The sequence below is a fragment of the Ostrea edulis genome, chromosome 7 (assembly GCF_947568905.1).
Source record: "Ostrea edulis chromosome 7, xbOstEdul1.1, whole genome shotgun sequence".
NCBI classification, from domain to species: domain Eukaryota; kingdom Metazoa; phylum Mollusca; class Bivalvia; order Ostreida; family Ostreidae; genus Ostrea; species Ostrea edulis.
Genome location: NC_079170.1, coordinates 59,276,579 through 59,304,101, shown reverse-complemented (window position 1 = coordinate 59,304,101; position 27,523 = coordinate 59,276,579). Strand labels below are relative to the sequence as shown.

General features: G+C 37.4%; 2 protein-coding genes across 11 annotated transcripts in view; one reads left to right on the top strand and one right to left on the bottom strand.

Annotated features, from left to right (window-relative positions):
* LOC125654442 (glutamate receptor-interacting protein 1-like) overlaps window positions 1-1,863 on the bottom strand; it is a 51,945-nt gene extending 50,082 nt beyond the window's left edge. For 2 of the 6 annotated variants that reach the window (XM_048884399.2, XM_056144842.1), the window contains exons 1-2: window positions 1,680-1,863; window positions 1,450-1,506 (exon numbers count right to left, since the gene is read on the bottom strand). In XM_048884399.2, coding sequence (XP_048740356.2) covers window positions 1,450-1,506; window positions 1,680-1,728 — 106 coding nt within the window. In that variant the 5' untranslated portion in view covers window positions 1,729-1,863. The remainder of the gene's footprint in view (window positions 1-1,449; window positions 1,507-1,679) is intronic. The other 4 variants (XM_056144840.1, XM_056144843.1, XM_056144841.1 and 1 more) reach the window with 2 other exon arrangements.
* Window positions 1,864-7,490: 5,627 nt separating this feature from the next.
* Window positions 7,491-27,059, top strand: LOC125657034 (beta-1,3-galactosyltransferase 1-like). 5 transcript variants are annotated; one of them, XM_048887670.2, is made up of 3 exons: window positions 17,862-18,119; window positions 25,286-25,359; window positions 25,739-27,059. In XM_048887670.2, exon 3 carries the CDS (start codon window positions 25,796-25,798, stop codon window positions 26,903-26,905), a length of 1,110 nt encoding a protein of 369 aa, XP_048743627.2. In that variant the 5' UTR covers window positions 17,862-18,119; window positions 25,286-25,359; window positions 25,739-25,795; the 3' UTR covers window positions 26,906-27,059. The 5 variants fall into 5 exon arrangements, with proteins under 5 accessions (XP_048743628.2, XP_048743627.2, XP_048743625.2 ...); XM_048887671.2 differs by lacking the exons at window positions 17,862-18,119; window positions 25,286-25,359 and adding an exon at window positions 7,491-7,702; XM_048887668.2 differs by lacking the exon at window positions 25,286-25,359 and having other exon boundaries at window positions 17,862-18,678.
* Window positions 27,060-27,523: the final 464 nt, after the last annotated feature.

Sequence of the window (27,523 nt, the reverse complement as noted above, 5' to 3'; positions counted from 1 at the left end):
GGTGAAGTTCCACAAACTGCTAATTGGCTTGAATTTTAATGATGATTTTTATATACATATACTCTTGCTTGTAGTATTTTATTTCTTCCTCTTAATCTTATGCTTTCGTATGTGTATATTCTTGCATGAAATGTTTTGTTTTTATTTTGTATTCTTTTGTTAATTTGTGATATGTCTGTGTATATGTGTACATGCATGCTATGTGTCTTTGTCATACATGTATGTGATAGTCGGTTAAAAAGCTCTACTGAGCTTGTGTTGAATGTATATAGTGCTGACTTTAAATAAAATTTACTTTACTTTACAAATTTAGACCTATGCTACAGCTAGCTTGATGCTTAGGACCATAGCAGTGCCAATCCCTGTCATGACACAGGAACTCCATATCCAAAAGATCTGTGACTTTCCCTTATCAATACTGAGCATTTGGCAAAGGAGTAATCATGCACTACCTATGTTTACATCTTAGGTTTGATACAGCCATGTATAGGGCTCAAAGTCAAACTCATGACCTCCTGATCACAAAGCACTCTACCACTGAGCTACACAGGGTTTGACACTAAGGCACGTCCGACCGACCGAGTCTACTAAATGCTAGGTTCGGTCGGGTAAAATGTCGATTTACTAGTCCGACTGGTCGTGTTGAAAAAATAAACAAGAAACTTTATTTTAAACCATAAGATATCTTATTTTTAACTTATAGCCATTTTTCGTTGTTGACACATGTGCGGGAATGTCTCGACTTCTTGTCCTCAAGGAAGGATGTTCTGAGAAAAAAAAGGAGTAGGTTGGGAAGAAACAAAGTAGGGCTTATGAAAAAGAAATTTTAAAAAAGCGGTTAATGTCATTTTATTCTAACAAAAGACTAAAGAATTTCCGTGCCGAGTAGAATTTAAAGAAACAGTAAATGCATTTGAAAATAAAAGCATCAAATTGAATGACAAGACTAAAGATGTTTTTGAGACAATTAAGTACGTTTTAGTTTAAACTTAACGTTTGTCATTTGAATTGAGTACTTAAATATGGAGAAACCATCAGGTTTTCTTTTCTCTGGAAAGTTTGTCAGGGCTAGTGGATGTAAGGTCAGGTCTAGTAAATATCATTTGAAGTAGCCCGACTGGTCTAGTGCTCAAGAAAGTAAATGTCAAACCCTGCTACAGCATCTATCATAATAACAATCTCCAAAATTGTGTTAAAGAAAGCATCTACACCTGTTCTAACACGGAAAGTTGTATGAAATAGGATAATCACAATGACAACCTCAAAAACTCATATCTAAATTAATGTTTATTTATCTAGTGTGCTGAAAATATGCAACAGTGTGTTGTCAAATTTCCCTAATGCACATAGATATGAAAAATAAACATTCAATGCTTAAAAAAATGATTAATACCCAATAATGCTTGTGGATTCTGACTTCATTTTCAACATAAAACTATAACGTTATACCTGCTTTATCTGTGTACAGGTTACTAGCGTTTGAAGGCGTTCTATACCGCAGCACTTCTGAAAGGAACAATATAACTTGTCTAAAGAGCATTCATACTGTTAGTACCATGCATATCATTTACAACATCTATGCATTCAAGTTTCTTGAAAGTAACTTTCAAACTAAATTCCCCCGCCATGATGTTGAGTAAACATGGCCGGCTGATGTAAACATTGTCCTGTCATCTTACCACGATGTCTCTCGGAGCTGCGCAAACAATCGGGGCGCCACCCTGGCATTCCTTGGAATTTCCACTACCCTGCGCTGAACATTGTATCGCAATTTGTCAACTCTTTCTCATTGCACTCATGTATCATTTGCTCACTCCATGTTTTCGCATTTCGTCAACAGATGGCGCACTATTTCCGTACTCCTTGGATTTTTTCATTTGGTAGAAGATTTCCGAAAGTTAAATTCAAGGGTCGTATCAAAAGGCAAAAGGCGATTTCTTTTTCCATGTAGCAGGAGGGGGATGGGGGGATAGCCGGAAAGAAAAGGGGGGCTACAGAGCAGAAGATCAATCAGCGGAGGACAGACTTCAATTGATACATGGAAGGATGGAATGATAAGGGAGAGGAGAAGAGAGAGAGAGAGAGGGGGGCGGGGGGAGGGGGGCAGTAAAACGTGTAAAATGAGCTTGAGGACAAATTTCAACCAATGGACAGAAGTTGTGAGAACAGAATTGCACTAAGAGGACCAAAGAAATAGATGTCCTCACAATTGCGTCCTCATAAATGTGACCTACAGCATGTGAAAGATGTAGATACAAAACATGCTCCTGACAATTAAGTCAGGGGTGGATCCAGGAATTGCTGTTACCGGGGGGGGGGGGGGGGGGTGCCACTGTACGAGGCAGGGGGTCTGGGGCTGCCTTGAGGCCCCAAGTGGGTCCAGGGTGAATTAAAAAGCCTGGTGGGGGTCCAGGGGCGAAGCCCCCGGAAGCTCCTGGATTGTACAAATGTTAGGGCCTGAAATATGTCTCCTATTAAGTCATTTGTACTATATGTTATCATTTTTAATAAGGTGAAATCTAGGAATTACTCAAATGCATTTGATATTTTTATTGTTCTTATACAAAAACGTGAACATTTTATGGCACGGTATTGTAGTAACAAAATGCACAGCTTTAAACAGATAAGACCACCGATAATCAAGATTGCCTATAGAAGTCTGAACTGGACGCGTGACTGTCACATGATTTCTTCTGAACATGCATTAGAAATGGCCGAATAACCATTGTTTGTAAACACCGATTTAAAACTACATTATTCTGGTTAAAACAGGTGAAATAATGTATGAAAGAAAGTGCTTGTCTTTATATACACATGTGAAATATGATCAAACTCAATCTCTAACCATTCAAAAGTTATATAGCCAAGGTTACAGTTTTCCAAAAGGAGGTCAAATCCCGAGGTGAAGGTCACAAGGTCAATGATTTTGATACCAAAAGAAAAGTATTGTCGCAAAGAGCATGTGAAATATGAAAGTCCTATCACCGTCTATTCAAAAGTTATGGCCAGAGTTTTAGCGTCATACAGACAGATGGACAGACTAAAAATCATATGTCCTCCAATCTCCTATTACGGGGGCATAAAAACAAATAAAGGCTTAAACTATATTTACAGTGTGAGACATAAAGTGGTATTAATGAGATGAAGCTGAAACAGCTTATTTGAGCGACTCAATGTTCTGTATCCAGAGGGAGATAATTCTATTTTTTGAACTGCGTGGAAAGAATGAATTTTGCCTAATTTGAGTTCTACGTCGTGGAATTAGGAATGAAAGTGTGTACATATTGCGTGAGACTCTACGAGGAGGATTGAGTCTGTCTTCTTATGTATGGCCACTTTTTCATCATGGACTATTTTATATACATGTAACATCATGATGTTAAGCCATGTGTCTGTCTGTCTGCTAGTTTTCTCCATTGTAGGTGATGTATCATGTCACTGACACTAGAGGTGTTGCTGTGTTTGTCAGTGATGTATCATGTCACTGACACTAGATATGTTGCTGTGTTTGTCAGTGATGTATCATGTCACTGACACTAGAGGTGTTGCTGTGTTTGTCAGTGATGTATCATGTCACTGACACTAGAGGTGTTGCTGTTTGTCAGTGATGTATCATGTCACTGACACTAGAGGTGTTGCTGTGTTTGTCAGTGATGTATCATGTCACTGACACTAGAGGTGTTGCTGTGTTTGTCAGTGATGTATCATGTCACTGACACTAGAGGTGTTGCTGTGTTTGTCAGTGATGTATCATGTCACTGACACTAGAGGTGTTGCTGTGTTTGTCAGTGATGTATCATGTCACTGACAGTAGAAGTGTTGCTGTGTTTGTCAGTGATGTATCATGTCACTGACACTAGAGGTGTCACTGTGTTTGTCAGTGATGTATCATGTCACTGACACTAGAGATGTTGCTGTGTTTGTGGTGTATCATGTCACTGACACTAGAGGTGTTGCTGTGTTTGTCGGTGATGTATCATGTCACTGACACTAGAGGTGTTGCTGTGTTTGTCAGTGATGTATCATGTCACTGACACTAGAGGTGTTGCTGTGTTTGTCGGTGATGTATCATGTCACTGACACTAGAGGTGTTGCTGTGTTTGTCAGTGATGTATCATGTCACTGACACTAGAGGTGTCACTGTGTTTGTCAGTGATGTATCATGTCACTGACATTAGACGCGTTACTGTGTTTCCCAGTGAGCAGCCCGTCTCTGAACCATTTCAATTTTGTTTATTTCTTCAGTAAGGTGCAGGTCCCACGCTGAGCAGGCATATTACCGCGAAACTATATTTACAGTGTGAGATATAAAGTGGTATTAATGAGATGAAGCTGAAACAGCTTATTTGATCGAACACTTTTGCACATCTTTGTACACAGATAATCATTATTAAGTATTGATAATACCATATACCAGAGCTTCTAACATAGACCGACATACCATATACCGGAGCTTCTAACATAGACCGACATACCATATACCTAAGCTTCTAACATAGACCGACATACCATATACCTAAGCTACTAACATAGACCGACATATCATATACCTAAGCTTCTAACATAGACCGACATACCATATACCTAAGCTTCTAACATAGACCGACATACCATATACCAGAGCTTCTAACATAGACCGACATGTCTATACCGGGACTTCTAACAATATTAGACCGATATACCATATACCGGAGCTTCTAACATAGACCGACCTAAGCTACTAACATAGACCGACATATCATATACTGGGGCTTCTAACATAGACCGACATACCACATACTGTAGCTTCTAACATAGACCGACATATCATATACTGTAGCTTCTAACATAGACCGACATACCATATACCAGAGCTTCTAACATAGACCGACATACCATATACCTAAGCTTCTAACATAGACCGACATACCATATACCTAAGCTTCTAACATAGACCGACATACCATATACCTAAGCTACTAACATAGACCGACATACCATATACCATAGCTTCTAACATAGACCGACATACCATATACCTAAGCTACTAACATAGACCGACATACCATATACCTAAGCTACTAACATAGACCGACATATCATATACTGGGGCTTCTAACATAGACCGACATACCACATACTGTAGCTTCTAACATAGACCGACATATCATATACTGTAGCTTCTAACATAGACCGACATACCATATACCAGAGCTTCTAACATAGACCGACATACCATATACCAGAGCTTCTAACATAGACCGACATACCATATACCAGAGCTTCTAACATAGACCGAAAGTAAGGGTGTGGCTCGAGTTCCACGTACGGGCTATTCTTGAATTTTCACAATACTTCCGTGGATCTAAGGGGGTTTACCCAGGCATTTTTTCCAGAGGACCCCAGCCTATCCTAGGGGCTCTAAAATTGAGTACCGGTATTTTACATTAGAGTGTGTTTGTCTTTGTTTAGTTGGGAAAAAGTCCTCTTCACTTTACATATACATTGACCCAAGTCTGAAATGTGTGCAAACAAAAACGTAGAACATGGGTGGTTTAATTGCTGTTTCAGACGCACATGTAGGATGAATACATAGAAAACAGTAATGGATATTTCTAAGCCTCAGTAGGCAATGCTTTTTAATTATAAACCATTCAACCAAAGCATGTAAATATTAAACATTTTCAGAAGAAATGCCTACGTAGTTTACCACAAACATATTTGACTTTTTTTATTAATTCAACTATATAAATAATTTCCCTCAGATCTCATATTTTACAAATAGTTTACGATACAAAAACACTTATTTTCAACCTTCCTAAATCAGAGATGAAAAATTAAATAAAACTAATAGTTATGGTGAAAGCAATAAGTACAGCAGCGAAGAATCTAGAAATTTTCAAAGTTTTTCCGCCAAAAAGTGGGATTGAAGAAACCAAATTGATGAAATAGATGACCATTTTTGTTGAAAATGTTCAACCAAAGGGGGTCGCAAACTCCCACCATACCCGTCATTCGCTGTATACCCCCTCCACACCCGTCATTCGCTGTATCTAACCCCTTCCCTTACCCGTCACTCGCTGTATCTGCCCCTCCATATCCGTCACTCGCTGTATCTACCCCCCCCCCCCCCCCCCCATACCCGTCACTCGCTATATCTGCCCCCTCCATACCCGTCACTCACTGTATCTGCCCCCTCAATACCCATCACTCACTGTTTTTGCCCCCTCCATACCCGTCACTCACTGTATCTGCCCCCTCCATATCCGTCACTCACTGTATCTGCCCCCTCCATATCCGTCACTCGCTGTGTTTGCCCCTTCATACCCGTCACTCATTGAATCTGCCCCCTCCATACCCGTCACTCACTGAATCTGCCCCCTCCATACCCGTCACTCACTGTATATGCCCCCTCCATACCAGTCACTCACTGTATCTGCCCCCTCCATACCCGTCACTCACTGTATCTGCCCCCTCCATACCCGTCACTCACTGTATCTGCCCCCTCCATACCCGTCACTCACTGTATCTGCCCCCTCCATACCCGTCACTCGCTGTAACTACCCCCCCCCCATACCCGTCACTCGCTGTATCTGCCCCCTCCATACCTGTCACTGGCTGTGTCTGCCCCCCCCCCCCCCCCTTCCATATCCGTCACTCACTGTACCCCCCCCCCCACCCCCTCTATACTCGTCACTCGCTGAATCTGCCCCCTCCATACCCGTCACTCGCTGTATCTGCCCCCTCCATACCCGTCACTCACTGTATCTGCCCCCTCCATACCCATCACTGGCTGTATCTACCCCCCCCCCCTTACCCGTCACTCATTGCATCTGCCCCCTCCATACCCGTCACTCGCTGTATCTGCCCCCTCCATACCTGTCACTCGCTGTATCTGCCCCCCTCTATACCCGTCACTCGCTGTATCTGCACCCCCCCCCCTCCATAGTCCATACTACCTGCTTGCATTCTGAAGGTATATACTGTTAAGTATTTAGATGCAGCCTAATTGATCCACGTTACTAATGGCCGGCCTCTTCCGCCTTCATACACCGATCAAATCAGATGATAAAAGAATGCTAAATGATATTAATATTAAACTTGATGATTTCGAAAACAAAATATATTTGTAATCTCAACGAATCTGCCCTTTCGCTCATTTTGGGATATACATTTGTAACCTTCAAAACAGGTCCCATGTCGAGGCGTTGCTATGGTACTGTTACGCTCGGACACCGGTAGGTCTATGTTTGTGATACTTCACTTAATGATTTTTCTGAAGACGTTACCAGCTTTAGCTGGCACTTAGGTGAAGTACCAACAAATATAGACCAACCGGGACGCTAGTATGAGTAATTAACCTCCCTGGAATTCAATTGAGGAGTAAACCTGCAAGATGTTAGCAGGATTGTGAACTGGGGGTCAAACTTGCTAAACCGGGACTAAGCAATTATCGGATTCTTCGGTTTACGAGATTGACAATGGACTGGTCACGTGATTCTGGATCGATGCCCTATTCTTGGATCAGCAGCATTTCAATATCGATTAACGTATATACCCCCTCGTCTATCTGTCAATTTATCAGGAGTTGTATGTAAGATTGAGAACTCGTGTTAACCCCACCGTGCGCTAAGGAAACTGCAATGAATGAGCCAAGCTTCGATACACGCACCGTGGAGCCATTAGTTGGAAAGATGTTCAACAGTAAACGACCATGGCAAAAGTGAGTATAAATGGCTGCGTTGACACTGTTTTGTAGCATAAGCTGTTATATCTTTATATTACCTCCAATTAACTGGAAAACTCGTGATACAGTAAGAAAATATACCGTCAACACCCCCGTTCCCAATTATTTCTAGTCTACAACCACTGCCACCCTCGCTAAATCCTGCATGACTTAGTAACCCTGTGGACGTGTGCCACAATGTATCGATAAAAATAGTCAATGATTGAGATATCATTCATAAATCGTTCGCTCATCGATTCATATCATGAAAATAACACCCAAGTGATTCATTGTCCTCAGCTCGTGTGTATTGACCTACAATCAATACAAAAACAGCCCGATAACAACACAATTCTAATGATTTCAATGACTACTAGCCGTAACGTCAGCTTCGTTGTTGCTGCTCAATGATTGAGAGAGAGAGAGAGAGAGAGAGAGAGAGAGAGAGAGTTCAGTTTTCTGTGTGACGGGTGAATTTTCAAGACACTTGTTATAAAGATTGGAAATGGCTAATATGACACACTAGCTCTACGACAGTAGTCCTGCAGATACATATATATGTCTCTGAGTCCTGCATAACAGTAAACATCAAAGAAAAACACCACCACCGTGTCACAATTGGTTAAACTGGATATAATTTAATTTTTTTAGGAGGATACTCAGTAACTTTAAAACAGACAATAATGACGTGGTACACGTACTGGTTAATCTCTCTCTCTCTCTCTCTCTCTCTCTCTCTGTGTGTGTGTGTGTGTGTGTGTGTTAAATGTGATCTCGTGTGGGGGTAGGTTTTTAACATACATGTACATATAGTATAGTAAATTAACGCTATAATGAAAACATTCGTTGTTATTTGCATATACTTGATCACCTATGGTACACAAAGATACATCAGCTGGAAGCTATTGATTTGTACGTTCCTGTGTGCTTTGGGGTCCCATGGATGGGTGGATGGAGCATTTCTGCAATTTATTCCGAGACAAAATAACATTGGCCTTATGCCTAGAATTGATTTTCTATCTCTCTTTCACTATATAGTTGTAGTATATCATGTCTCCACGGAGCCATCAGACGCTGAAATAATGTATAGTTCTATAACGGCGATACAGTTCATCTCTTACTTCTTACGGGGGCATTAGAGTCAAAAGCAAGATATACCCCTATATATGAACGCTAAACATATACGCGTGATTTGTATTTACATACATGTATGTACATATATATTACATATAAGATAGTCAATGCATGTAAGTTAAAATCTTACCTTCAATCATAAGTAGGTAACTGACATCGCGAAGCTATGCAATTATATTTGTGTAAATTTCTGTGTTGTTGAAATAGAACATCCTTCCTCGCACTTTAGCGCTGCATTCATTTCTCTGCAGAAACTTAATTGACCACATTGCTCCTTTGTTAGAAGATATGAGTAGAATTTTGTGTTTTTCTATGGTTAATGAACTTTGAGGTGCATTTTCCAGGGATTGAAAAAGTTCAAAAGATTGTTATTTTCCCCCAGACTATTCGGCAAATGCACATTTTCCTTTCACATAGACTAGGTTCCTTTTTAATTTTCTAAAAGCAAGAGACTATTTATTTGTTCATTAGTATGATTCTGACATCACCAATCAGTGGCGAGTCCAGGTAATAAAAACAGGGGGGGGGGGGGGCGGGCTGGTTCTTTTTCCACACAAGAAGTTGCTGCATCCCGAAAGTAGTTCAAGATAACCTTTTAATGGAGGATTTAAAAAGAATCAAACAGTGGGCGGGGTTAATCATGATACATAGACAGGTGTGTCCACTTTTCTCTCACCCCGCCCCTTTAATCTCTCCTTTACCATATCCCTCTCAAAGATTTGGACAAAGTATACATGTATACTACCTCACTGATTGTAGTTAGATAATTGTTAACTGAAAACGAAAAGATGAATTATGATTCATCGTATTGACTGTTCGTTATCTTCACCTTGCATTGAAAGAATTCACAAGATTGTTATTTCCCCGAACCATTTTCCTCCCATTATATATACACTGTACTTGGGTCCAAATAGCAAGAGGCGATTTAAGTGATCGGGTATATGCAATTTCTTGAACTAGTAAACAATGCATAACTGAAGAACACACATCATTGAACGCTTATTATTCTAAGACACTTTTAAAGATTTTGTTCGCGACACTCTCATTACATGCTGAAATATTCAGATAAAATTAATCAATTTGATTCAACAGGTAATGAATGAACATAAAAACGCATATATAACATTGTGAATGTTATAAATTTTGTAAGTTGAAGGATGAATGCCTGTACTAACTATGAATACCAGTGCACAACAGTTTAATATCTCATTCTCTCAGACCAATTTCGGCCTATGTTTACCATACACCGGCGGAGGGTAAACACAGACTAACATAGTGGTGGACATGTATAGGCCTACAGCAATTAAAGCAAGGGAGATGATTTGTTGTAAAATTACCCCCGCCCTAAAAACTATCCACTACTTGTATGTCAACTTCCAATGGAACAACAACCTCCAATGTATTATCAAAATTCGACGATAAAAAACTTATTAAAACTTTATTGTCTTTTCCCAATAAACATTTCCATGAAATATCTATCCCCATAATAAGTCGGAAAACATGGTAATATCACCATTTAGTTACCTACACAATGGTTGGAAATGAAGCGTACATTTGATACATTTCGTAATTTCAATGAACGTATAAATTTATGGTCGAGGCGCGATGGTCGATGGCAGTGTACATAACGTTAAGAAATTAGGCATCAATGGATTTCCATACTTATAAACTTGAAGAAGCGCCAATACTATGAAATAAGGTCAGTGTTTATATCTATTTATAATAGATGATAGGGATATATTCTCAATTATAAACGCAACGAATTTTGTGAGCAACTGTTCATGTTCCACTCACTGGGGCTAAGCCCGTTTTGACCTGAAATTCCTCGTAAACATAAAGATAAGATAAGTTTATTCCAAATTTGGGCCCAGAGCCCAGAGGGCATAATGTTCAGCAACACAGCTTATAAAGAAAGAAATTTCAGAAAATATTACAACATTAACTACAGACTGCATTAACTCCAATAATTATTCGTAGGGGAAATTAGTCCCGTAGAATTGACACTGTACGGAGTTTGTTTGACAATTACTGGTTTGTCTTTCGTAAATAATTTATAAATGTACACTGTTATGAGGAGTTTCGGGTCGATCCCTCAGTTAATTTAAGGGGGATCTGATTATTCTAACCGTGTATACATGTAAAAATGCTTTAACAATTGCTGCGTGTCTAGATTTAAAATTAAGTAGGGTTATTATCATTATAATTAGAATTACAGAGCATCGCGCTCAAAATCACACGTTCTCTCACCTCTGGTCGGCGTAGGTTCGAATCCCACCCGCGCCGGTAGGTGAGAAAATTTCCCAGTTTACTTTCGGATGGTCCCCAGGTACATTGTATCTGGGTTCTTTCTTGAAAAATTGTCGAGTGTGGCGGAAATCAGCAAAATAATCAATCAATAAATTAATTTTTTATTTTAATTATTCACGCTCGTCTTGTGTTGTCCATAATACTTTTTATTTAGGATTTTAGATTTAGGGTGGGGGTGGGCGGGGTGTTATAACATTTATTTCCATATGAATATATACACTATTATACATGTATGTGAAGAATATATGATGACAAAACATGAGTATATATTATTGATGTCAAGCATAAATATATAGTAAGTATATCTAGATCTTTGATATCATATCTAATATCACATAATAATCTTGGCCTATGTTTCTATTTTCTATCGTTTTCAGAGAGAGAGAGAGAGAGAGAGAGAGAGAGAGAGAAAATTAAAGATCATCAATACTAAAGGACTATATTGTCTTCTAGAATTTTGAATTTAACCCCCCCCCCCACCCCTTTAAATCTGCATACATGTACATGTATTTTCATTGTTAAAAGTAGTTTTGAAATATAGTTTTCTACATCATGTATGGACCTTATATTCTCCAAGTGATTTTTAATGTTGATATAAAGTTAGACAGTGTCCCGCACAGTCCGACTTTGAACCAAACAGCGACATTAAATCATACTGTCCGACTCGAGATCAAACTAATTCATTACTTTTGAACTATTTCACAACAAAATAAAATTCTTTCAAACGAAACATGTATTCTGTATTTACAGTGTGAAAATTATTATATATCTTTAATTAACACATTCATTTTCATTCCTTTTACACTTTATGCTATGTGTCATAAGTTTGATCGATCAAAATATTACCTGATGGATCTCAGAATGTCCAGGTGTGCAGTACTTACGATGGTCAAGTGTATAAAAAATGTGGCATCGTAATCGAAGACGGGAATACCACTCTTTAAATTTTATTAATAATTGGTTTGTTAAGTCAATCACGATGGAAGATGAATTTATTACATGGATAATCATTTTGATAAAATTAACATCAAAGTTGTCCGACTCTGAATCGTGTCCTAATCGAAGACCACCTTACCCTACAACACTCCCTCCGTTTTCCCGGTTTTGAATTCATTTACCAGTTTCGAATCTACCGATGCTAACCTAATAAATCAAAAAGGCGGACCAAAATAAATTTGGGAATACGTCATGTAGAAAATATCTTGAAGCATGGACATTTTTAATTTAACTGGGGTTCACTGTAGAAAGAAATATTATGAAAACCCAGACATGTGTTGATAATTTCATTTCCGTCATATGATGTGTAGCATTAGTATATTTTTAAAAAAAAATTGTCATATTGCCATGATTTGTAGCATTAAACCCAAAAATTATAAATAAAAGCAAATAAATTTAGAAAAAATAAATTTATCACCCCTGGGCTGCAAAAGACCTACCATGTCCATATCCATAGAAATGATAATGTTGCGACACTAAGATCATTACATCCTTCTCAGGACAGCTTCACAAACTGAACAGGGTCAAATTTACAATTTATAAAGTAGTCATATGGTATAACATCACTACCGCATTTCTCTTTCCATGGGGAAAAACTTAGACTTTGTTATGCCAATCCAGTGGCGGATTTAGAGGGGGGCGCAGCCGGCGCCCCCCCCCCCCCCCTTAAAATTTTCAAATTTAAGGTAAATCTCGGTATCTTGTTCTTTGATTTCTTGAATTACTTTATTGGGAGAACATATTTTTTTCCAAAAACCCCTTAAAATTTGGGTCATTTTATTAATTTCACCTTATCTAAATGATAGAAAATAGTACAAATGACTTAATAGGAGAAATATTTCAAGCCCCATAAAATCTGTAAAATCCAGGAGCTTCCGGGGGCTTGGCCCTGGACCCACTGCCTCATAAAGTGGCGCCCCCCGTAACCATAATTCCTGGATCCGCCCCTGCAATCGGATCACGGGAAATGAAACATTCTTTATCTGACCTTAAACTATCATAGGTGTGGGGGAATCGTTGTACACAGTTTCACTTGAACATCAGTGACTTGTCGTTGTATTTCTTACAAATGTAACTTTAATGGATATCCCGGCAAATGTCACACTTGGAACTTGTGACATTTTATGAACTAACATTTAGCCCATTTCTCGTGTTCACGTGGTTATTTCATTAGAATTCTAGTATCATTTTATTCAATATTTGCACATATAGCATTATATATCCTAAATAACTCAATCTGGACTGATAAGAAACTGACATTTTGTAATATTTGTATAATTAGAGGCGAGCTCAAAAGGTCGATGTCGGATAAAAATCTAAATTTAGATAGTTAGGGGGGAAAGGGGGATAAAAGCTCCCGTAAGTTTATGTCATCCGACACATCCATTACACTTTTGTGGAAAAAGAGGGGGGGGGGGGGGAGAAAAGATAAACAACTGGTTAAAAAACACATAATGATATTGCATTTTTATGAACATTTGATACTTTAATGTAATAGTAATGTACACTACCATATGTGAATAAACGGTAGAAAAGGTACACAGACTGAGAGTGTTATTTATAATTGTATGTTAATCGATTAGTTTCAACATTCATCATATCTAATATTAAAGGGGGTGGGGTCTTAGTGAAAACTATGTGAATTTAGTTTTTTGTCAGACATTGAACTTTTGATCTCGCCCCTTATTTCGGTTTCTCTTGCATTTCCATATAACTGTAGATTATATATATAACTGATCCGCGTGGCGTAAAGGAATCAACCAATCAATCTAATGACCCTGTGTTCAATCACATGCCTGAAGTATGTCAATTTTCTATTTTTTCATTATGTAGGCGTATTTGAATTTCAATGAAATTAGATTTTTTTTCAAAATTTTGTTTTGTCTGGTCTGAAAGTTTATAGAATTCCATACACTTTCTTGCCATAATTGTGAAATGATTTACTGACCATTTAGTCTAAAGATGTGACATCATAAAAACTCATAATTCAACTGATAAAAAGAAAATAAACACCGTGATCAACACGAATAAGATTGAGACCGTGCTCACTGAGTGAAGCAGTCTATTACACATGTATATTGATTGCTTTCAAAGTGAATTTATAACAAGAGGCCCATGGGCCAAGAATCGCTCTTCTGATACATTGTAGAACAGGCAAAATTTCTCACTAACCAAGATTCATCTGACAATTAACAAAGTTTGATGATGTTAAGTCAAATAGTACCTGAAAATTTAAATGTAACTGTCCAAAAGTAGGTCACGATGATAACATGTACCGAATCCACTGTTGATTACAACAACCGGAGAGCAGGATGTGCGGAGATAACGTCCCTCTACTTGGAGGAATGTCTAAACAATGCAAGATCACGAAGTCTTTAAAACGGAGTTCTAGACTGATAAACGAGAAACCAGATCACCTTTCAAAATCTTTTCTTTTGCTAATTCTTTAGTTGACGTGAATATACATGTATTCGTGTCACGTGCACCCTCCCTAAAAGGAAACAAAATTGTCCAAAAAAGGGAAATGCGCCAGAACGTTCACTGATTCCTAATTTCCAGCTGATTGTGAAGTCGGGCGCCGTATGTTAGAATTTAACAGTCGTCCATGCAGAATAACGAAGTTGCTACAGATGTTGAATTCAATACGCTGGCTTCGAGATACGTCCGAGTTATTTCCCTTTGGGGAACTCTCGTACATAGTAAGGCGCAAAACAACTTGTTCACACGCGGGAGTAGGACAAATATTCATCACTACATAAGTGATTCAATGTGCTCAATAAGTAAATCATACGCAGTTTCATCAACCGATTTCAACTGATACATAAACTAAGTAAGTGATAAGTATTCAAGTAGTATTTACAGTGTAAATATTTGTAATTCTTATTATATCACGTTATTTCGTTGCATCTACCTATATCTAGGATTTTACCTGCAAATATATGGCATTGTATTTATGTTCCCACTTTAGTAAATTATTTCTTTCGATAGTATTTCCTACATTAAATATTTCATGAGATGTCGGTTTTAATACATTTTATCATCTTTCTCACTGACTGCAAGATCCACTTTGTCCCATTTAGGCATTCAGAGTTACACTAAATGCACCTCCTACACAGGAGAGCTATAATCTCGAAACTGATGTGATATTGTTTGACGGTGCTGCAAGCGAATACACACACATGTATATATATATATATATATATATATATATATATATAAACATTTAGAAAAACAGCGAGAACGAGCGAAAGATCAAGTAGCACGTTAAGCACGGGCTTTGTCATTTCACAGGCATACCAAGTAGGCAACTGTGTTTATTACAGATAGACTGGGATACAACAACCTAGAAAGAGAAAATTATGTCCACATTTTTATTTAATTTCTTCAACAATAAATTAAGAATTTCGAAATTGATGCAACTGATGGATTATTGTTTCTACTCACTTCCGACTATTTTGCCCTAGAACTTCTTCCACGAACTGAAGTGACATTTGTTGTATTAAAGATCTAGTTACATCGAATCTGATGTAAAAAAAACCAAAAAAATTAAACAACAAAAATAACAACAACAAAAAACAACAACAACAAAAACCCGAAGACCCAACAGGTCTCATTTGCTAAGTTCTACTTTTTTTGGACATTAACCGAGTTTGATATTTTAAATTATCTAGTCATATAATGAACCAATCTGATTAAAATCACTTAGATCGCTACACTAGTGAGCGGATCAGAGGATCATAGGATCTGATTTTAATCAGATTGATAATGAACAAAAATTCGCGCCTCTAATCACTTGACTTGATCTAGTCAAGCTGTATACAAAGATGGCCAGTATCATTACGTAGGCTATAGTAGTATTATTATACGATGATGACTGACCAGTATCATGACGTAGTCTCTAGTAGTATTATTATACAATGGTGACTGACCAGTATCATGACGTAGTCTCTAGTAGTATTATTATACAATGGTGACTGACCAGTATCATGACGTAGTCTCTAGTAGTATTATTATACAATGGTGACTGACCAGTATCATGACGTAGGCTATAGTAGTATTATTATACAATGGTGACTGACCAGTATCATGACGTAGGCTCTAGTAGTAGTATTATGCAATGATGACTGACCAGTATCATTACGTAGGCTCTAGTAGTATTGACCAGTATCATGACGTAGGCTCTAGTAGTATTATTATACAATGATGACTGACCAGTATCATGACGTAGGCTATAGTAGTATTATTATACAATGATGACTGACCAGTATCATGACGTAGGCTATAGTAGTAGTATTATACAATGATGACTCACCAGTGTCATTACGTAGGCTATAGTAGTATTATTATACAATGGTGACTGACCAGTATCATGACGTAGGCTCTAGTAGTATTATTATACAATGATGACTCACCAGTGTCATTACGTAGGCTATAGTAGTATTATTATACAATGGTGACTGACCAGTATCATGACGTAGTCTCTAGTAGTATTATTATACAATGATGACTGACCAGTGTCATTACGTAGGCTATAGTAGTAGTATTATACAATGATGACTGACCAGTATCATGACGTAGGCTATAGTAGTAGTATTATACAATGATGACTGACCAGTATCATGACGTAGGCTATAGTAGTAGTATTATACAATGATGACTGACCAGTATCATTACGTAGGCTATAGTAGTAGTATTATACAATGATGACTGACCAGTGTCATTACGTAGGCTATAGTAGTAGTATTATACAATGAGGACTGACCAGTGTCATTACGTAGGCTATAGTAGTAGTATTATACAATGATGACTGACCAGTATCATTACGTAGGCTATAGTAGTATTATTATACGATGATGACCATATAATAAAACAATCATATTGATATTTTAAGGTCTCTCTCTCTCTCTCTCTCTCTCTCTCTCTCTCTCTCTCTCTATCTATCTATCTGTGTGTGTGTATGTGTTTGTTGTTCGCTCTGAGTGAGCACATAATGTAAAAATAGCTATTTAAGCAATTTCAATACACAGGTTGTTAGCCCACAGGCAATATATGTTTATGCAGATAATCAATAAGTTTGTGTAAATGATATTTTACATTAAAATTATCTGTTAAATGGCGATTCTGCATTCTGTTAGAAATGTCGCAGATTCTTTGAAAACGTGTTTTGTGTGTACACATCCCAAATTTTTCGTAAAACTCTAGATCCTGCATAGGAAATTAAACCAAGACCCAACCTGTCAAATTCGTCATGTATTTATGTAACCCACATTTCATGTTGCCATACGAATCATTTCTTCAAAACAAGATTTTAAAATGTTTTGTTTACCTTTAATTAAAATTTTCAATGTTTATGTGAAATTATGATTGACTCGAACGTTCTTCACACTATAGCTGCCCGTGAATGATTTAGGCTTACAAATAGTATTCACCCGGGGTGGGTGGGGTAGTTGGTTTCTTTTTAGAATAATCAAATGAGAAAAAAACACCCTGCAAAAATATCTGCATATGTGGTTGTAATAAAAGTACAATTAATCATTTTTTATACACAATACATGTATATCCGTTTGATCCTACATATTTCATATCCTAGACATCAAGTTGTTTCATCTGCACTTTCGTTCTCCGTAATGGTATAATCTAACATCCGCCCCACTCTTACACAGCGACATCTCTGTATGTAAGATAGCCAAGGACACTGTATGGGTATAGATTATATGATCGGATGTACAAAAGTCGCGTGATGTCAGCGTTAAAACACGCCCCCTTCTATTTTTTTCCGATGTCGAAATATCAGTGTGTCGTTTCTCTCCTCGAAAACGGCTTTAAACTCGTGTGTACGCATAACAGAACGTACCGGAAATATTTCTACACAGGAAAACACATGTTGAACGATTCGGAGGCGAAGTGAACCATGAGGAAGGGACTAGTATTGAAACCTGTGTTAATTTGGATGTTCCGAGACAAATTCTGATGTCAGGTAAAAACAAGTTTAAAATTCTAATGGACTAAATCAATTTCAACGTGTTTATGAACACGGTTTGGCCTGACATGAAAGGATTAAGTTGATTGAAATATCCCCGTTGTTATCGTGACTGTATTCAGGGTAGGTAAATTTGATAGCCCAGACCAGAGCCATATATATATCATATGTCTCTGCTTTGACCTATAACCTGAGAGTACCCACACAAACAGAACAATCAGATTAGATATTTAAAGTACATTAAAGTCGACCAGCAACACTACACGTACATACCCACACATGCACGGTTTGGTACAGTTGTAGATAGCTATTGGTTTTGGCGTGAGAGATGTTTTACTCGCACGTTACTATAATTAACGAGATTGTCCGTACTGTTCCTTTAGCAAGGATAGACGAAGGGATCAATACGTGTTCTATCCTCCTCAGTACAATGTTCGTCTGAAGTCTACTGAAGGACTCTTCTATAACTGTCAAAATGGTACTTATACATAGTGACTATAGGCGAAAAAATATTGTGATATGCTCAAAATGAGTAGAGATGCCAAAAAAAGGAAAGGTAGGTGAGTTTATGACATACTTTCATTTTTAAATGTGTAGCCTTCTGCCAACCCGAATTGAAAACAACTTTCTTTTTTCCCCCTCTATATTACGCACATAACGTATGAAATGGCGATACACACTGGTGTAAAACGGTCTCGACAGGGAAGGAAATTGGGAAGTGATGTGTAAACAAGCGTTCTATATTCGTGTGCAGTTCTGCTCTTGTTGCGAGAGAACTATAAAAAACATTTCATAATGAACCTAATTCAATAAACTAGGATATACCTATATTGATTTCTGCTGCAGCCTAAATGTTCCAGCGATGTACAGATCATATAACGTTCATAGTGTCTGAAAACCGAACAACAATAAAAGCGTGAAGAAAGACTGGCAGTTTAAATTGCCCAACTTCAGATAAATGTATACTAGGGAGAGGCTTATCAATAATGCAAATAGAAACCTCTTACCGATACAGAACTGTGGAAGTCCAACTACAAAATTTGATATACATAATCAGTTTGACAAGTTACAGTCACATTTAACCATTTCAAAAGTCAAAAGCTAGTTTGTTAGCGGATCACAATGTTGACATATACATTTCACTTGTGCAAATGTCGAATTGATGTCAGCTTGCCGCTATATTCAATCGTGATATACAATATATAAACACAATTAACTGGGTGCAATGCATTGTTCACAGACAGCATTGCCTTTTTGCACTTGTCTAATCTAATTATCTTTTCTCCAGAGTAAAAGGGAGCTTCAAAGATATTTTCTAACATTAACATTTTAATGGAAAAAAAGAGCGTTAAAAGATTTGTCACCGAGTTGTATCATGCTGTAAGAGCCTTCTAAAACAATAAGCATAATGAGTTATCAGTTATATTTCATCCCCTTGTATTGGGAGTAACATTATTTTCAAGTTCTAATACCTTAATTTGATAGTTCACCTCATGAATCGGACAAATCAGTTTGACAATAGAAATACCATTTAGCTTCTGGGCAGTCTACACTGCATGCTTTTGACAGGGTGTTTCTATATACCAAATGATGAACAGTTAAATTTGACAGATGAATCATTTGTTTTTAAAATCTATCCACTGCCGTAAACTCAGTTTACAGATTTAATCTGTTGAGACCCGAGTCACATACATGTAGATAACACATTTGTCATCATTTTGAATCTTCATTATACACTGTTTTTACATATGAGTATTTAGTTCATACATTTAGCTTTTGATTTCATCTTATTCCAGATTAATATCACTCCACTCCGCTGCTCTGCGTCTACTCATTAATCTTTTCATCACTTGATATAGTATGTACCAGTTAGATTGGGAAAAGTCTGCTGTCCTCTTCTCAAGAACCTATGAGTTAGAGCAGCTGAGGTTTACATGAAAGCTTCCTGGCATAGTACAGAATCAAGTTTGTTAAAATCATGGCCCCTCGGGGTAGAATAGGGACACAATAGGGGATCGAAGTTTTACATAGAAATATATAGGGGAAAATCTTTTAAAGTCTTCTTCTCAAGAACCACATGGCCAGAAAAGTTTACATTTACATGAAAGCATCCTGACATAGTGCAGATTGAAGTTTGTAAAAATCATGTCCCCCGGGGGTAGGTTGGGGCCATAATTAGGATCAAAGTTTGACATGCGAAGATGTATGGGAAATCTTTGAATATGGGCCAAGGTGACTCAGGTGAGCGATGTGGCCCATGGGCCTCTTGATTTACATTGAAGGCTGGGAGTAACCTAGAAAAAATTACACCCCTACAGCAATTAAAGGCCAGCAGTTGGGTATAAAAGCAGCCAATCGGTGAAAATGGTGGAATATATGAATTTTCTGGTCATATTCAGATTGCAGCACTTATTTTGCAAAAATAAAGATTAAGCTGTTGTACCGAAATCTTCAAATGAATATGCTTGTTCCCCTCATAACTGTGCATATATTGGCCATATCTATTTTAGATATAAATTCTCATGAATTTAACATAGAAGTAATTAACACCCCTACAGCAATTAAGCATATATGGCAAGAGGACAGGGCTTAGCAGTGTTATCAGAATAAGCAGCAGTCTGATGCTTGACTCTACACGTGCTCTGTAGCAGACGATATTTTGAACAGGGAGACTGGCATGATTTATCAAATAAACTAAAGTTTTCCCGCATTTTTCTACCACTCTGCTTGATCTGTGAGGCACTGAAAGGATATGTTTTTACTTTAACAAAACTTCACCCTAGGAACTACAAGATGAATTCATCATTGTTTTATCCATGTCTTTTAAAACATGTATTTTTTTGATAATATACACAAATATTGGTATATTTGATATACTAATACTTATGATTTTCCTCTTGGTACCTTTCAATTATGAGAAGAATCTGGGGGGAAATTGTAGCTGTGCAATGTAGGACATGTGCATTGAAGGATTATTAAGAAACACTTTGTCCATTATGATATTTGGAGACCTACTATCTATGATTGTCTCTTTTGACATTGTAATGTCCACAAGTAAGAGTCCAGATTGAGAGTAATTTTAGAGTGATGGTTGAACAATTGGACATATTTGTCATCATTGATGAGAGACAATGGGAGTTACACAACTGGCCTAGGAGATTGTTGCTTAATCAGTCAAACACCATGCTTGACATTTTTCGAGAAAAGGTACCAGCAATCCTGCAAAACTCTGAAACAGCGATCAGACTGAACAGTCCTAATGAGTTAATTTTATAAAGTTAACCAATTTTTTTTTTTTAAGGAATGTGATTATATATAATTAAAAAATAAAATCTGGATTTACCAATGATATATGAGTAAGTACTTTTTTCCACGTTGTACAGTGATTTGATTACATGTTTCCTTTGGTGCAATCCCTCTTATCTAGAACTAGATAAGCATGCTCGTGCAACATGTGAGTCAACATCCGTGTAAACAATAGCAAAAGATAATCACACCCACAAACTGCCAATCTCTAGTTTGAAATACAAATTTAGCCCTGCTTCAGATTTTTGAGGCCAAAATTAAAACTTCATGAGAATTTATATCTAAAATAGATATGGCCAATATATGCACAGTTATGAGGGGAACAAGCATACCCATTTTAAGATTTCAGTACAACAGATTAATCTTTATTTTTGCAAAATAAGTGCTGCAATGTGAATGTGACCAGAAAATTCATATATTCCACCATTTTCACCGATTGGCTGCTTTTATACCCAACTGCTGGCCTTTAAGACCCCCCCCCCCCCTGATTTGTTCAACATCGAGAAAGGCCATTTTATGGTCACATAGATTAGACAAATGCAAAAAGGCAACGCTGTCTGTGAACAAAGCATTGCACTGAGTTAGATTTGTTTATGATATGTTTGGTTTTCATGTATCATGATTGAATATAGAGGCAAGTTGACATCATTTCTACATTTGCACATAGGAAATGAAGGAGGGAGAACGACCTTTATAAATATGTCTACATGGTGCATAACATCACAAATTAACTTTTGACTTCACTCCACTCTTGATTTAGGGAAAGTTGATAACCCATCTGGACGATTTTGCATGTTTTTCTCTGAGACATTCTCTTAAAACCAATTTAGCTGCACTGAAATAATTCGTTAAAGCATACTGCAGGGTTTGACATTAACTTTTTTGGGCACTAGACCAATCGGGCTACTTAAAATGATTTTTGCTAGACCTGACCTTACATCCACTAGCCCTGACCAACGTTCCAGAAAAAAATCTTATAAGATTCTCCATATCTAAATACATGTACTTAATTTAAATGAAAAACGTTAAGTTTGAACTAAAATGCATTTAATTGTCTCAAAAAAATCTTTAATCTTGTCATTCAATTTGATGCTTTTACTTTCAACCCTTTTTCAGTTTCTTTAAATTTTTACCGGCACGGAAATTCTTTAATCCATTTAGAATAAATTGACGTCAATATTTTTTTTAAAAATTTCTATTTCATAAGCCCTGCTTTGTTTCTACCCAACGTTTTCCTTTTTTTTTTTTTCTTTTTTGAGACATCTTTTGCTTTCATTGAGGACGAGATTTCATATTTGATTATATAGACATTCCCGCACATATGTTTAATAAACACTTTCTTATATTCAATTCAAATGAACTGTTTTGGTGTTTTTTTTAATGAAAATGAATTCAATAATTCTATTTAACCAAAACATAACTTTACACACATTAACAATGTGTAGATGTCGTAGAACATCACTTACGACCGCGGCTTATTAGAACTAAAGATAGAGATTATGTCATCATGCGGTTCAATATTGCTCGCAAACTCTTTACAGTTATTTTTTTTATGAATAAAATATCTTATGATTTAAAGTAAAGTTTCTTAAATTTGTTTATATTTTTAACACGACCAGTCGGACTAGTAAATAAACATTTTACCCGACCGGACCTATCATTTAGTAGTCTCGGTCGGTCGGACGTGCCTTAGTATCAAACCCTGCATGATAGTGACATTTGCAGTAGGTGACAAAGAGCGTGTGTATCTATGAGACGTTGTTCAGTTCTGAAGCTCACCCCGGAATATGGATAGCATTCCTTTAATGGTTACTATTTGATATGCGACAGGAATTCCAACAAAGTCGAGTAATTTCAAAACAAACTAGATAGCCACGAGGACCTCTGATCCACGTCAAATCATTTCAGTGTTTACCGAGTTATTTCCCTTACCGAAGTTGTCCGCTTTCCCCTTCATTACACTACTATCTGATTACCGGTATATCGGTCGCTTTCCCCGTCATTACACTATATGATTACTGGTATACCGGTCGTTTTCCCCTTCATTACACTGTCTGATTACCGGTATACCGGTCGCTTTCCCCTTCATTACACTGTCTGATTACCGGTATATCGATCGCTTTCCCCTTCTTTACACTGTCTGATTACCGGTATATCGATCGCTTTCCCCTTCATTACACTGTCTGATTACCGGTATATCGGTCGCTTACCCCGTCATTACACTATCTGATTACCGGTATACCGGTTGCTTTCCCCTTCATTACACTGTCTGATTACCGGTATATCGGTCGCTTTCCCCGTCATTACACTATCTGATTACCGGTATACCGGTTGCTTTCCCCATCACCACACTGTCTGATTACCGGTTGCTTTCCCCATCACCACACTGTCTGATTACCGGTTGCTTTCCCCATCACCACACTGTCTGATTACTGGTATACCGATCGCTTTCCCCATCATTACACTATTTGATTACTGGTATACCGGTTACTTTCCCCTTTATGACACTATCTGATTAGCAGTATACCGGTCATTTCCCCTTCACCACACTACTATCTGATTACCAGTATACCGGTCGCTTTCCCCTTCATTATACTACTATCTGATTACCGGTATAATGGTCGCTTTCCCCTTCTTTACACTGTCTGATTACCGGTATACCGGTCACTTTCCCCGTCATTACACTATTTGATTACTGGTATACCGGTCGCTTTCCCCGTCATTACACTATTTGATTACTGGTATACCGGTCGCTTTCCCCGTCATTACACTATTTGATTACTGGTATACCGGTCGCTTTCCCCGTCATTACACTACTATCTGATTACCGATATACCACTACATGTAGCTAAGTGGTCAGGGCACTCTTTTCGCATCCGGGGGGAGCCTGCTTCGATTCTATATTCCGGCTTCGCTTCGAGTCCAAGATGATGACTCACGGCATTAGAGGCGAAATTTTGGAGACGTTGTGTTAAAGTAGGTGTTTGCAATATTTTTAAAAAATCGTCAATATTACAACCTTTAAGAACCATGCAAAGATTAAAATATGTGGCTTTTCACTTAAAGCTGATATTATCTCCAAATTCTACAACATACAAAAACTAACTGGAATTTACAGGTAAATATGATATGATATGCCCAATTTCGAGACAACACAGCAGAACAATTTAAAGGAGAAATATTCAAAGGATGGCCAGACTGAAAATATACGAAGATCTTTGTTAGAGGAATAGGGGGTTCTCTACAAAATGACGACCACGGAAGATCAACATGGTTAACTAAACTATAAAGTTTAAACTTTACTCCAGTAATACTAATTGTCATCACGATAATGGTTCAGTTTTCGTGTTTTAATTTTAACCGGAGTTATAAATTTGTCTTTTTGTCGCCGTTAAACACGTTACATCCCTCGTCTTGTGTGTTGAGGGAGGATATGAATTCCACACATACCATATATCTACTAATCTACATGTTCCTGCTATCAGATGTAAAGAGTAAGTCAATACTGCAGCTGTATCATGACTTATAAACATACATCATGTACAGTTATCATTTAACTGTAATTTTAGAGACACCACTACATGTCGGTTAAGGGCTACACATGCCGATGGCTACTTTGCTCAGGATACAGAAAAAGATCATTAAGAAGATACCGGTACGCGTGAAGTTTCCGTTCTAAAGAATGTGAAAGCCATCTCTTAGTCGACCATGTTTAGGCAAATAGCTCTCACTGACGAGCAATAATTAACTTTAGATCATAGTCCAACATCCTTAAGATTCTAAATAACACTAGTATAAGTGTTCATATTGATTTTCTTCTGTTAACCAATTTTGTCTTCATCTTTCCTTGTTTTTAGTGTATGCACTGCAATGTCAGGGAGCGAAATGTCTAGAAATCTCTTCTGATGTCTATTATCTCGGGGAACTGTTGGTGAGAAATATTGGCTTAATGTCGGGTACTCCCGGTGTGTTAATGTATAGATCAGTTTGTGCGTCATAAAACAAAACATGAGAGAGGAACTGACCTTTTCATCTTTAAACTGTTAATTGTTAATGACTTACAAGCAATTTTGTGGAAAAGACCAGGTTAATTGCTGTTTATTTACACCATAGTCTCACGTCATGCATGCTTCCAAAATCTCGTGCTCTGAAGTTATCGCTGAATCAAGATCAATATTCCCTAAACTGTCAGAGGAGATATGATATACAGTACACGGCGATGCTTATCGTGTTTTCTACAGTGTGCATGCTATAAGAAAGTGTTATGCATGAATTTAGCACATGAAGTATTTTTTCTGTTTTTATTTTAGGTACGACTGATGTGAAGGGAAGGAAGACAATGGTGAAATAACAATACAGGGCGTAAAATGTTTCCACGGTCGTCATTCCTCTACAAATGGTCTGTGGCCCTGTTTATTCTCATTGTATTAATGTATTCCTTCTTAATACAAAAAACAACCAGATCCTTGTCTCATAATTTCCGTGAACGGGACTCTCAGATCGTGCAGGAAACACGATCAACACGCGCAGCCAATGAAATCTATCGGACAACTCAGTATGACGTCAAAAATTCGTCATTTCCAGGTTGGACGTCAACAGTGCCACCAATAGTCAATCCACACGATTTTAACTATATTTTGAATCCAGTGAATATGTGTACTGGGAAAGATGTATATTTCATTGTGTATATTCATACGTCACCAACAAATTTTCGGAAACGTCAAACGATACGACACACATGGGGGGATCCCCATCTCCTGAAAATATACAAAGCTAGGTTAGTGTTCGTGCTGGGAAAGGTGGCAGAAGAGAAAGTCATGACCAAAATAGAAATGGAGTATAATCACTATGGTGATATTGTTCAGGAGGATTTCATGGATTCTTACAGAAACTTAACTTACAAAGGGATAGCTGCCCTCAAGTGGATTTCAAACCACTGCCGGCATGCTTCGTTTGCAATAAAGTCAGATGATGATATTATGATTAACCTCTTCAAAATCGTTGACGAGATAAAACACAGCACAGTAAATAAATACGGAACGACGAATCTCATTTTGTGCAATCAATGGGTGCGAATGAAAGTGCTCAGGGACGAAAACAGTAAATGGTATGTTCCCAAAACTGAATTCCAACCGGATTATTTCCCTCCGTACTGCTCTGGGTCAGCGTTTATTCTTAGTGTTGACGTGTGCGAGAAAATGTACACCGCCTCGTTTTACACGCCGTTTTTCTGGGTGGATGACTATTATATTACCGGTGCTCTTGCAAAAGCCATCAATGTAAAGCAAAAACGTTGGAATGACTTTTACATGTTGAACGGTAAAATTGTTGCCGAGATATTAAGAAACAATTCCAAGAACAAATACGCATTTTTTCATATATCTAAATTAAACTCAATACATAAAATGTGGAACAATCTAGTGAGAGGAATGAAGGGAGATTTACAACACACAAATACAACAATACCGAAATCCTGACAAAGAACTTTGAATGTTAGTTAAAAAACATTTGTTTTGCATTCCAAATTTCCATGTTTGTTAAAATTTTGATTGTTTATTTTAAATGTTTGATATTTTGAATATTTTGTTATTGATGTATAACTAGAAAATATTAATCATTGTATGAACGGTTTCCTTGTTTTCACTGAATTACTCACTTTTACATGGATCATAAAGGTGTTTTGATGTTTTAGTTAAACAAGGTTTGAATTGCACCGGAAACGGACACCATTGAGTGGTGCAGAAATAATCAATTAGACTATTCAATATTCACACAAATTTACAATTTTTGGCTCTATGAATATTAAAGTAAGTATAATAAGAGGCCCTTTTGGGTTACTGTCAAACATTGCATTGTGGTTCATAACTACACGAGGGTGAACAGGGCCGTAACTGCCGATGAGGCAGACGAGGCAACTGCCTCGTCTGATTTTTTGGCAAAAAAGAAAATAAAATTATATAAATGTTATATTATAGGATATATGTTTAAAATGAAGACAAGCACCTTTGTCTTTGACACCATATTACGATTCTTTACATAGTACAAATGAAACACAAACATGATAAATTGGGATTTAAAAAGTGTCATTTTCAGTC

Coding starts and splice junctions, on each gene's coding strand:
- LOC125657034 (XM_048887671.2), top strand. CDS start 25,796: ATGTTTCCACGGTCGTCATTCCTCTACAAATGGTCTGTGGCCCTGTTT.